The 13763-nt window shown below is 42.7% G+C and overlaps 1 protein-coding gene across 1 annotated transcript in view; it reads right to left on the bottom strand.

The window, feature by feature from the left end:
- ttc6 (tetratricopeptide repeat domain 6) overlaps window positions 1-13763 on the bottom strand; it is a 90696-nt gene that overhangs the window by 39678 nt on the left and 37255 nt on the right. Inside the window, exon 15 of the mRNA XM_067455934.1 lies at window positions 1224-1393. Within this exon, the coding sequence (XP_067312035.1) occupies window positions 1224-1393 (170 nt within the window). The remainder of the gene's footprint in view (window positions 1-1223; window positions 1394-13763) is intronic.

Genomic DNA, 13763 nt, shown 5'->3' with positions numbered 1-13763 from the left:
TCGATCAAAGACATATCATAGAAAACAAGATTTCCTCCCCAGACTATATATGAAATGTAAGATAAAATGGGTAATTCGGAAATCTGTGTGTATATGACATCACAACTATGACCATCTGACTGCCCATATTTGGACATTATCAACTTTCTGGAGTTGTTTCCCTAAAGACCTTAAGAGCTTAGCAATATAAGTTAAGATCATTTAAATGAGCATGCCAAATCTGAGCACAGTTTGAGACATTTTGTTTTATGGCACTAGAAGTGTCACATTTAATTACTGAGAAGAAACTGAGAAGCAGATGCAATCTCGTTGTTTGGAAAAAAACAACAGAGATATTTCTGACTCTTTTTTTTTTTTACTATTTTTTTACTATTTTTTTACTATACTTTTTTAATTAACTGTTGGACAAGCATGACAACCATTTGAAATATCTTCTTTCCTACTGTGTTCTCAACATAAAAAGCTAGACCTCAACATTTTACTTAAAAAATGTCCATGGGCATCAGGTTTGACATCTGTGCTGGCAAAATGAGTCACAATGAGCAAATGTTCAAAAATGTGTTATATTGCTATTATTACATTATCTACAAAAAAAAACAACAACTACAAAATGATGAATTTATGATTTGTTTGAAAAAATAATAATTAATAGAATAAAAAAAGTCAGCTTTGAGAAAAATCAAGTTAAAAATCACCAAATTTGGCACATCAATTACAAACCCAGAAAAAAAAGAAGAAAAAAAAAAAGGAAAAAAAAAAAATATATATATATATATATATATATATATATATATATATATATATATATATATATATATATATATATATGCCACAATTGTTTGATTAACATTAATCAAACAGACAGCATATTAAGATTTACTGTACCGCACCAAACATTCACTTAATACATAACAGATAATGTTTGCATGAATACTCGCCAAGAAAGATATTTTTAAATACTGTAATTCTGTGTATGTCCGGATCTCGCACTGTCTGAGGTGTCTTTGTGTGAGTAAGATCATTTTTAATGGACAAGGAAAAGGTATTCCTCAGGAAACGTACAAATAAACATACTTTTAGATGTTTAATCTCATTTTTCACTTGTTTTGCCTGTAGCTCGAAATTTGCCCGCGCACATTTCGACTTATTTTGCTAACACTGGTCACATATAGAGAAACTGTCAAATAACTTTTCATGTGTTATATATCAAGGATTTGCATTACCAGATGTGCTGAGATCCCTTAAGGCCATGTCAGGCATCCTCTCTCTCAGCAGACAGCCTCTGTGGTAAAACGCCAACCAATTACTGGGATCCCAGTGCACAGCTAGAGAAAAGTCCTCGATAGATTTCTCAAACTGAGCCAGCTTAGAATAGATCCTTCCTCTGTATGTTCTGCATTAAGTGAAAAAAATATAAAAATATATAATTGGATTTACACATCAACATCAACGATTTAATTAAAGGGGGGGGTGAAACACTCAATTTCGGTCTTTTTCAGTCAATCTCATGTCAATCTTGAGTACCTATAGAGTAGTATTGCATCCTTCATATATCCGAAAAGTCTTTAGTTTTATTATATTTATAAAAGAAATATGGGCTGTACCGAGTCTTTCCGGAAAAAAACGAGCGGCTGGAGGCGTATCGTGTGGGCGGAGCTAAAGAATGACGAGCGCAAAGCGGTGACGTCCTCAAGCGTGGAGAAGCCCATCGCTATCGATCTCAGATAATATAATCCATAATCAGATCCAAAGGCTGAAATAAATTGAACAGGAGAAACAGCAACAGCAGGACGTCCGTCTCTTTGGTATGTACTGTATTTAGTGGCCTGTCAACATTTGTGTGTGTTTACTCGCAGTTTATGAGGACATGATTCGGTTTATGGACTATTGTATGCGACTAAACCTTAGCAGTAGCAAGCAAAACGGTTTTGCACGTCAGACTAGTATAACGTTATACCTAGATGATCTCATTGGTTATACATTATACAACAATGGAGTCCGTTAGCACATTTGAATGACGAAGCACGCGATCGTGTCATTTACTGATGTTTACTCACGCGACAACAGCATAGACATTTGAAGCAGCTTTACTCACCGGCTGCTTCCAAAGCAGGACCGAACCTTTATCGCTGGGACCGCTCCGTCAAAAACACACTTCTTTGGTATGATTTGGTAAAGTCCTGACAGCAGTGAACGGTGGAGATCTACTTTGCGACGCGACTGAATCGATGTTGTGAAGCTTCCCGTCATTTCTGCGTTCAAATCGGTTCAAATGCAGTGCTGCCTTCCCGGAATGCTGTGCTGAAGCGTTGAAGTCGCTCGACGTCACCCATAGGAATAAAGTGGAGCGCGGCGCAACCATAGGGCGCGTCAGACGTGTACACGGATGACTGGATCTGCACCTGAGAGTGTTTATGGGCGTGCATTTCCTCTCTCGCTCTAGTCACGCGCGCGCACCCTACCGGGAGAAGAGCCCGTACGGCCCATACAAGGACCTTCCGCTCTGTTCACGTCAAGTCGAGCCACACTCGAAAAAAACTCTCCGAAACTTGTGAGAAACCGGAAGGAGTATTTTTAACACAGAAATACTCCATCAAACGTCCAACATTAGTTTTTGAAACTTTGTCCATGTTTAAGATGGGAATCCATGTCTTTAACAGTGTAAAAAGCTCAGTGTGCATGAAACAGCATCCCCCCCCCCCCCCCCCCCCCCCTTTAAATTCAGTGCAAAACAAAAGTTTCACCGCTGGCAAAAAATGTAAACATTTTTTAAAAAATTAAAATTAAATCGGTGCAACCTGACTATAAATATCTGTTGTCTTTCCATTTTCAAAATGTTAAGGAAAACGTTAACACCAATAATGCACTGGGCATGTTGCTGCCGTCCATGGCCACTCCCAGTCTGCTCCTAGGCTTGAACAGTCAAATACCACCTTGTTTAAATAGTAAATACAGGCAGTGCACAAAGACTGCAAAGAATCATAAATATAGAGAGAATACTGTAATGGAAAATCTAAAAAAAAATCTACTTTTCAAACTGCATGACTACAAATATCAATGTTTTACTTCAAACGAAGGGGTGTTCTGTTAGTTAATTTGGAAGAAGACGAACCTCAACTAAATGAATAAATTAGAATTACAGTAACAAATAAAGAAATATATTATTGAATTTACTGCAGACACAGTAATATGTCATTAATATTATTATTATTTTTAAATCATATAGAAATTCACTTGACAGTAAAGCAAAGTAAAGTAGCCAAATTTACTGCTCACCCTAATGCCATTCCAAACCGATGTGACTTTATTTTTGTGGATTTTTTCATTTGAGAAATGTCTGCTGTTTAACAGAAGTCAAGGTTAACCAAAATGGTTTTGGTTACCAGCATTCTTCAGAATATTTTCTTTTGTGTTTCAAATCTATCTTTTTAACAACAGTAACGCTGGTAAAGAGTTAACATCTAATTTATGTAAGACACTGATATTTATATTTCATCAAGCTCTAATTGAATTAACATTTACAGTATTGTTCAAAATAATAGCAGTACAATGTGACTAACCAGAATAATCAAGGTTTTTCGTATATTTTTTTATTGCTACGTGGCAAACAAGTTACCAGTAGGTTCAGTAGATTGTCAGAAAACAAATGAGACCCAGCATTCATGATATGCACGCTCTTAAGGCTGTGCAATTGGGCAATTAGTTGAATTAGTTGAAAGGGGTGTGTTCAAAAAAATAGCAGTGTGGCATTCAATCACTGTGGTCATCAATTTTGTGAAGAAACAGGTGTGAATCAGGTGGCCCCTATTTAAGGATGAAGCCAACACTTGTTGAACATGCATTTGAAAGCTGAGGAAAATGGGTCGTTCAAGACATTGTTCAGAAGAACAGCGTACCTAGATTAAAAAGTTGATTAGAGGGGAGAAAACCTATAAAGAGGTGCAAAAAATGATAGGCTTGTAGCGACTCAGGCGAATCAAACACACAATCGCCAGTTACATTTAACAAATATGTTTTGAAAGTGTGCTCACTAGCAGACCTTCCCCCAACACAGCAGAAGGAGATTCTTCAGTCACCCTGGAAACCATCTGATAAGGTGTTTTTATGGCCCCGAAAGGAATTTGGCCACATGAAGTTTCAGACACAAAGACACAGAGCTTTTGCCTCAAATTATAGACAAACCATCTATAAATGAACATGCACCCCAGGACATTATATGTAAACACATAACTGTCTTGTAAAATGTTTATTCTGTATGGTATTTTGCATATTTTTATCTTTGTCTTAACAAATTACTAGTTCAGATAACCTCATATATGTCATGTCTCCTATCAAATTAATGCTCACTTCACGACTTACACTTCCATGTATATCACTTATTCAGAAAATGCAGTGTGTGTTTGTTGCATTAATTATAGTATGAAGACTCAGAGACCCACTGAGTCGAACCTTCAAACAAAGAGCCATAAATCTGCTGAGGAATTTCCCGCCGGGAAATCCCAACACTCTCATTGGTTAAGTTTAACCCCAGAGGGTGGGACTACTCCCAGACCTTAAAAGAGGTGCTCGGATGCCCTCCCTCTCTCTTCTCTTCTCTTCTCCGAAACTCTCTGGCTCTTACTTCTTCAACTCTCTCCTGTGGGAGCCAACACCCACGGGGGGGGGGGGCTGGCACTTAAGCCATGCCACCAATGCAGGCCCTCCAAGCAGGCCTCATCTCTTCCAAAAATCTTCTCTTCTACAATCCGATCTTCAAGAACACGAAGCATCGCTAAAGCAAACAGCCGCTTCCCTCCCAACCTCGGAAAGGACCGCCGGACATGCAGGACATTTGAACACGCAGAGACACATACGCACACAAGCGAGAAGCCAAAACGAAACCAAAAAGAATGCAAGTATTCTATTTCTTACTGCTGTAAAGAGGGTGTGTTATTCTCCCGTTGGGATAAATTAACTCCGTGAAGGTCGTATTTGGTTGAACAGAAGGAAAGCTGTTTCTTACCCTCCCCCACTCTCTTTGTCTCTCTCTCTCCCTCTCTCTCTTTGTCTCTCTCTCTCTCTTTTATCTCTCTCTAACTTCAGTCTATTCATTATTCTCTTTTATGTATTCTTTCGTTAATATCTATACTTCTACTCTCTTGATGCATATTTAGTATGTACTTTCTGCGTGAATTGTAGTGTTATTTTTAGTCTGTGTTTATTAAACCTTCAAAAGACATTTAATGAGTTGAATCTGTTATTCTGCCACATACACAAAGTCAATGAAACTTGCGATCTAAACGTTACCTAACTGCTTATGCTACTATGTTAGTAAAGTAAACTGTATGACCATTTGAAATATTGAACTTGTCCTGATCAGTAAAGTTAATGTTTCTCATGCGCTCGTAAAGCAGTAATCCATTATTGAGAATTGATTTGAAAAGTCTATAACTAATTTGCAGGACAAACTTAGTAGGATAATTTCAAGCAATTTTATAAAGGGTTACTTGTATTTAATTAAACAATTTTCCCTATCGGAAAATTTTAATACGTAATGAACAACTGGCAAATCATATTCATAAATTCATGAATATTGAATATTAAATCCCTTTTGAGTTAATTATTCCCCGAGACATTAAACTCAGGAGTCGTTGTTGTTACATGTATATGGTGGAGAATGCGGGCAAGTTTCAAACGTTTGTGTATGTGTGAATGATATTCATATTCTATTCATTGTGTATTTTTGAGGTATTAATAACCTGCACGCGCGTTTTTGTTTCGTTTTGTTTTGGTGTTGTTTTGTGAATTGAACGGTACGCGCAAGGCGAACCCAAGCATAAACAGATGCTGAGAAATGTTGAAGTAGCCGGATTATATTAATAAAAATATGAACGGTACGAAAATCCGCGTGATCTCCGAAACCCCCTGCAGCCGTAGGCGCAATAGGTTTTATCCGCGTGATTTCCAAACAAATGTATTGTAGGAAACCCATACATTTGACTCGAGCAATATATTATGTGTTCCATCAAAATAATGAGATTTTGATGATGTCTGTAGACACGTACGTTGCGTTATCCCGCTTGATCTGAACTACAAAAAGTTTCTATCTGTGCGGAAGATTGGGACAGGACGAGACTCTCCTGTACAATATAAGGGGCCTCAGAATAATTATTATATCGTTAAGATAAACGATAACTCCTGGTTTAAGTCTGGCTTAGCTAACCAAAGACCTGAGACCTAAAACATTTGAATCAGAGATGCTGAAAACCGTCAGCCATATTGATAAATGTCTATTGGAGTCCATGTAAAATGCGTGAATAGGCAGAAGATAAATTCCTGTTTTTCACCCGTTTCGTTGAGTCATTTGTAAATGATTTGCAAGAGCCAGTAAAGCGCAGAACGCCAGGGCGACCCAGAAATTGCAACGCCGCTTGCAAACCGCCAGAGGGCGACTCAAGAATTGCAACGCCGCTTGCAAAACGCGAAGGCGACTCAGAAATTGCAACGCCGCTTGCAAACCGCCAGAGGGCGACTCAAGAATTGCAACGCCGCTTGCAACCCGCCAGAGGGCGACTCTAGAACCAGACAAAGCCATCTGGTGAGCATTTCCGCCTAACTAACTCTAGTCTAGGGCGGGCGCAATAGCGCCATCGTGTGGATAAATTCGGATAGTTTCACTCTCCGTTATGTGATTCTGCCTTAACAAAATAAGTTTGAGCCTATAAATTGTTTATTGCTTACTGTTGTACACAGTTTCATTTATACAATTTTTCTAGCAACAACCAAATCTCCTTTCTCGCTGATTAAACACCCTTATTCGAATTTGAAGTTTAAAAAGAAACATAACTTCCTCTAACTCAAAGTGAAATTAGGTTTAAGTCACACAGTCCAATTGGAAGGAAGGACGCCACCGTGTGGTTATACCCTGTTAAGTCAGCGCAACACTAAATCACTACTCCCTTTCTGATTAATTCTTTTATTTGGATAACTCCCACTTAGAGATTAATCGTTATAGGATAAGATTTTTGATTGGCTTTCTTTTATTTGATTTTCCTTACAGGCTTATTTAAATTTCATTTAAACTTGCTTTGAATTTAATTTGAATTAAGTTGAGCTTCTAATTCTTTTATTTTATTTTATTTATAATTTTATTTTAATTTTTCATTTTAATTTTTAATTTTAATTAATTTTTTTTTTTTTTATTTATTAAAATTTTTATTTTTATTTTTTTATTTTTATTTTTCTCTGCAAAAGTTTTTCTGTTCCCCTCCCATTGGGAATAAAGCTCAGTCTGGTAATTACAAACGGTATCAAAAGTGCTTTTTGTTTTATCATTACTTGACAGAAACTTTTGCCTTTTTCTAAATTGCTCTTGATATTTAATCTTCCACGTAAGCGACCTCAATTCACCCCAGGATGAGCTAAATGGGATAACCCATAGTACAAGCCGAATTTTAGTATATCTTGAGCATTTAGCCAATTAATTTCCCTAACACTCCCGGCGCGCACGCTGACATTCCTTTCATTACAGACCAATTCATCTTGTGTTTGTTTCCACTGTGCTCTTTCCTATCCTCACTGTTGGACTATCACGATTGTGTTTCTTTCAGTTCACCAAGAGACCCCAAGGAGAATTAGATAGTCCCGGGACAACCGAACAGCAGTTCACCAAGTGACAACCAGGGCTACCGCCCACCTAATTGTCTGAATTGTCTAATTATCTAACTGTCTAAATCAGTTAGCCAAAATTCCCAGCTATCCGTACGATAGCTCGTTAGCTTAGAACAAGCTTGCATTGGCTCTCTCTCTGTGTGTGTGTGTGTGCTGTGTTTCTTTCGTCCGCAGTAATGTTCCGTGCACCCAGTTCCGCCGTCCCGTGGGATCGCCTAACGACATGGCTGGAAGCGCTAACGGCCACCAGTCAAGGAAGTCTGGGCCAGCCGAACCAGGGACAACTGGACACAGAGCTAGACCAGCTGATGACACACGACCCCACGCAGAGCTACTCCAACAAGGAAGTGGCCAAGATCCTCGGAAGCCTCGCCCACGTCCTCATCGCACAGGCACGTCTAAGCGAAGGGAGCTACGACAACCTGGAACAGGAGGCAGCAACGCTAAAGCTTCAAGCCAAGGAGGCCCGGAGAGACCAAGCCCTCACCCAGCTTCGTCTAGATCAGCTTCTAGACACAGAGAAAGACGACGAAACAGACAAAGAACAAAGACAAGAAATAGAAAGGCTTCAAAAGACCCTGAAGGAGCTCCGTCGTGACACCGACCGACGAGTACAGTCAGAGAAAGACGCCAGAAAAAACCTCGACGAAAAGCTTCGGCGTGGCGAATCCCTCCTGGAAAGAGCCCATGATGAACTTAAAGACAGAGACATTAAAGCTAAAGTCTATGCAAAACATTTGCAGTCGGCACAAGCCGAGATCGACGAGCTCATCCAGCAAAGACACGAGCTCAAAAATGAACTTGACATGGTGCAAAGAGAACTGAGACAATCATTTATAGTGCAACGTTACCGGAAGGGGGAAACACACAACACACAGTTTCCCCTGACCAGTTACTCCGCACATTTTAGCCACGAAGCAAGAGCTACAAAGGGGGACGACAGCCCCCTGTTTAAAAGATCACCTGCCAGTCTCCACGAATCCCCGTCAGCAGCAAAGGAAAGGACGCCCTTCCAGGAAGTCAAGGTCAACAGCCACGAAGCTTCAAAGAACCTTGACAAGCTGGCCAGAAATATTCCTACCTTCAGCCCAGACCCGGCAGGAGGACACGACGTCCACGCATACTTAAAAGACATAGACTTTTACTTGCAAACTGTCGCTCACGCGAACAACTGGGACAGACTGTACCTGCTCAGGGCCACGTCTAATCGTGACGTACGCAGCTTTCTGGATCGACAACCAGAGGCCATCAAAGCGGACTACTGGCATCTACGACAAGCTCTAATTCGTGAGTACTCCGACCCCGAGTCAGACCAGGGGTTCATCACTGCCATGGACCTCAAGCAAGCTCGACGTGAGACCTCACAGAACTTTTATAACAGACTGCGACGTGCCTACTTCGGGACACGTAACGACCCAGGCATGGAGGAGGACATCAACTTCAAAACTCTTTTCCTCCGAAACCTGCACCCTACCATCAGTTACCACCTGGGGGTGCTGGCGTGTCCGCGCAGCATGGGCACGCAACAGTTAAGAGACTTGGCTCACAAAGCTTACGTCAAACAGAAAACCATTTCTGAAAAGACTGTAAAACAGCCCACCATCTGCCCTGTCTCTGTGCACCACCCAGAGCTAACCCTAGAGGGCGCCAAACAGAACCACAGGTACCGACCCCTCAACAGAGAGTCCAAACCACTCCAAGCCAGCAGAGGGCAGCGTGGTCATAATGGCGACCGTCCACGGTACCAGAGCGATCGCTCTGAAGGATCCTGGGACCCGCCTCGCCCAAAAAGCCAGCGAAGAGGCCACTCTCGACGGGACAATGGTAGGCCCAGACCTGAACCCATGTCTGGCAAAGAAAGTGTAGCTGCTTCTGAAGTTACAGAGCTCATAAAGATCCTAAAAGAGCTCCTCCGACAGAAACCTCACAAGGAAGACAAGAAGGACGGACCAGGTACAGCACGACTAGACATGATACCTGAAATCAACCTTCCCGCCCTTCCTGCAACTGAATCATCCACCCTGAACACTGTTCCCCAACCACGGACTAGTGTACTAACTGTTGCACCCCCACATGTCAGCAGCACACCCACACGACAGCTGACAGCAACAGCCTCTAATCAAGACAGTATCATGGCGCAGCCCAGCGTACCAAAAAGCGCTGTTTTGATTGTTTGCACGCATAATGAGACACTTGACACATATCCAGACGGCTTATCAAGCAACACACAGGTCCCCACACCAAGACTCCTGGGAAACCTAATCGAGAAGGGGATGGCCCGAAAACTCTATCTGACTATCACTATAGAAAGGGAATTTAAGCTCGAAGCCCTAGTTGACACTGGCTCCGACCTCACGCTTATATCCGCCCAACTGTTTGAAAGACTCAGATTTGAAGCACAGAGGAAAAATCGCACCCTTAACCTTCACACTTGTAAGCTAAATGTGCAGTCGTATAGCCAAAACGACATCCAGCTCAAGCACGTAGCTTCCATCCACCTGACAATTGGACCTATGAGGCTGATACACCCAGTCTATATCTCCCCTATGAACACTTATCCGTTTCTCATCGGAAAAGACCTGCTGGACCGCTTCGAACCCGTACTGGACTTCAAACAGCTGAAAGTCTGGGCTCAAGTGCGTGACCCTCTGCCCCTTCAGACACACACATCGTCTGAGCAAGACTGTCAAGTCACAGAGGTCACGGGAACTCCCACAGAGCCAGACTGCCAGGTCACAAAGGCCACAGGACCCCCTGCAGCACACTGTGACAACACAGCTTCAGCCCCAAAGGCAAGTTCAAATTCGCTAATTTGCACATTTCAGCTATCCAAAGACTCTGATGCCTTCTGCCCCCAGGTCATGAATGACCTACAGCTGAATGACATTGTCACAACGAACAGTATCCCTGCACTGTGGGCAGACAACTCAACAAAAAGTCTACCACTGTGCAATACAATCAGTAAAAACACACCACACGGCGACATGTGGGCACCCCCGCACCCCACATCCAGCCCCATTGTTGCAGTGCTAACCTACAGCAAGCGATCGACACCGGCTACAATGCCGGCCTTGCAGCTGCTATCGCTAACTCCGCAAATTTCCAACAACGATATTGCGGATATGCAAACCTCTGACACTGCAATAAAGACAATTCTTGACCACCTCTCAGACCCCTCCAACCACCCTATCACTGACTCTGAGCTCATTGATGACTCTAGCCACAAGCATCTACATAACTCCAGACACATGATGCGTATTATGGACAACATTCTCTGGTGTGCACCCGATGGCAACACAGCGCCACAGCTTGTAGTGCCACGGTCGCAAAGGGGGGTGATGCTAATGTACGCCCACAACACACCATGTGCTGGACACCACGGCACCAGAGCCACGTATGACACACTGAAACAGGTGGCATATGGGCCTGGGATGCATCAAGATGCGGCAGAGTATGTTAGAGAATGGCTAGTTCGCTGCCGGTTCCAACCAGCAAACCCGAACCACAGAGCCCCACTGCAACACAGAGGGACCACGTTCCCATGGTCAAACCTACAAATCGACCGGGTAGAACCCCTGCCCAGGTCCACAAAAGGCAAAAAGTACTTTCTCACAGTGGTGTGCCAGTTTACCAAGTGGGTGGAGTGTCAACCAGCACCCAACGACACCGCCCAGACCACGGCATACCACCTGATGAATCACATCTTTTTCCTGTCAAGATTGCCACTGAGAATCAACTCAGACAGAGGCATCCACTTCACTACTGAGGCCATGCAACAGATCTGGAAATGCCTAAGAAACGCGGCCGTGATCATGCTCCTGTGCCTCCAGACAATCAGAGGCCAGCCACCACCAGACATCATCACACCGGGTCCAACCTCGGGCATCGCACTGAGAGAGCAACCTGGACTGCTGATCACCAACTGCAAATGAATCCTCAAAAGAAAGACGTACTCTCCTGAACTTCACATCAGCAGCGCAAGCTCCTCCAGCCCTGCACACAAACCCAAAGGGGGGGAGGAGCCCAAGCCCTCTGCCTAACCTTACACCAGCTTCAAGAACCTTCTCCTCCAACACCAGTTAGTCACCTTGTAGGCAATACTGCCAAGCCCCACACTATGTCATGCATGTGATTTGAGAAAGAAGGCCTTAAACGAACACAAGGCCGCCTCTGAAGGGATTCTCAAAACCCCAATGACTTTGAACTTTGAAACAGAGAAACCAAAGTGGATCACCAGAAGGCACCCAGCCTGGCCACAATGCGAGGCACCCTCTGAAAAGTTCCTAGTCAGCATAGGACATAAAAGTGTCAAGATGCAGTCCATCTTCCTAGGCAGGAGACCTAAAGGACTGACTGGCCATTGCGAGGAACATGGTTCCACCCAGGGCTGCAGAAAGCCCACAGCACACCTGCACCACACAAACGGACTTCTGGATGACAGGTGACGCACCGTCAGGGCACCTGCTGCCTCGACACCTGCTGCACAAGCCCAGAGACCTGAACTGGCTACTGTCTGCCTTATCTGCCGTGGAACGACCATCACTTCAGGAGACACAAACAACTGGAGCCTAACATGGCTATGGTGTGTCTGATCTTCCTGAATCTTTGATATCGCTCGTTGTTGTCCATAGGAGGGACAACAACTAGCGAAAGGGGGGATTATGTAGCGACTCAGGCGAATCAAACACACAATCGCCAGTTACATTTAACAAATATGTTTTGAAAGTGTGCTCACTAGCAGACCTTCCCCCAACACAGCAGAAGGAGATTCTTCAGTCACCCTGGAAACCATCTGATAAGGTGTTTTTATGGCCCCGAAAGGAATTTGGCCACATGAAGTTTCAGACACAAAGACACAGAGCTTTTGCCTCAAATTATAGACAAACCATCTATAAATGAACATGCACCCCAGGACATTATATGTAAACACATAACTGTCTTGTAAAATGTTTATTCTGTATGGTATTTTGCATATTTTTATCTTTGTCTTAACAAATTACTAGTTCAGATAACCTCATATATGTCATGTCTCCTATCAAATTAATGCTCACTTCACGACTTACACTTCCATGTATATCACTTATTCAGAAAATGCAGTGTGTGTTTGTTGCATTAATTATAGTATGAAGACTCAGAGACCCACTGAGTCGAACCTTCAAACAAAGAGCCATAAATCTGCTGAGGAATTTCCCGCCGGGAAATCCCAACACTCTCATTGGTTAAGTTTAACCCCAGAGGGTGGGACTACTCCCAGACCTTAAAAGAGGTGCTCGGATGCCCTCCCTCTCTCTTCTCTTCTCTTCTCCGAAACTCTCTGGCTCTTACTTCTTCAACTCTCTCCTGTGGGAGCCAACACCCACGGGGGGGGGGGGGGCTGGCACTTAAGCCATGCCACCAATGCAGGCCCTCCAAGCAGGCCTCATCTCTTCCAAAAATCTTCTCTTCTACAATCCGATCTTCAAGAACACGAAGCATCGCTAAAGCAAACAGCCGCTTCCCTCCCAACCTCGGAAAGGACCGCCGGACATGCAGGACATTTGAACACGCAGAGACACATACGCACACAAGCGAGAAGCCAAAACGAAACCAAAAAGAATGCAAGTATTCTATTTCTTACTGCTGTAAAGAGGGTGTGTTATTCTCCCGTTGGGATAAATTAACTCCGTGAAGGTCGTATTTGGTTGAACAGAAGGAAAGCTGTTTCTTACCCTCCCCCACTCTCTTTGTCTCTCTCTCTCCCTCTCTCTCTTTGTCTCTCTCTCTCTCTTTTATCTCTCTCTAACTTCAGTCTATTCATTATTCTCTTTTATGTATTCTTTCGTTAATATCTATACTTCTACTCTCTTGATGCATATTTAGTATGTACTTTCTGCGTGAATTGTAGTGTTATTTTTAGTCTGTGTTTATTAAACCTTCAAAAGACATTTAATGAGTTGAATCTGTTATTCTGCCACATACACAAAGTCAATGAAACTTGCGATCTAAACGTTACCTAACTGCTTATGCTACTATGTTAGTAAAGTAAACTGTATGACCATTTGAAATATTGAACTTGTCCTGATCAGTAAAGTTAATGTTTCTCATGCGCTCGTAAAGCAGTAATCCATTATTGA

This window comes from Pseudorasbora parva, chromosome 10 (assembly GCF_024679245.1).
Source record: "Pseudorasbora parva isolate DD20220531a chromosome 10, ASM2467924v1, whole genome shotgun sequence".
Taxonomy (NCBI): Eukaryota; Metazoa; Chordata; class Actinopteri; order Cypriniformes; family Gobionidae; genus Pseudorasbora; species Pseudorasbora parva.
The sequence above is the reverse complement of the archived record's forward strand: the minus strand, read 5'-3'. Positions and strand labels throughout refer to the sequence as shown.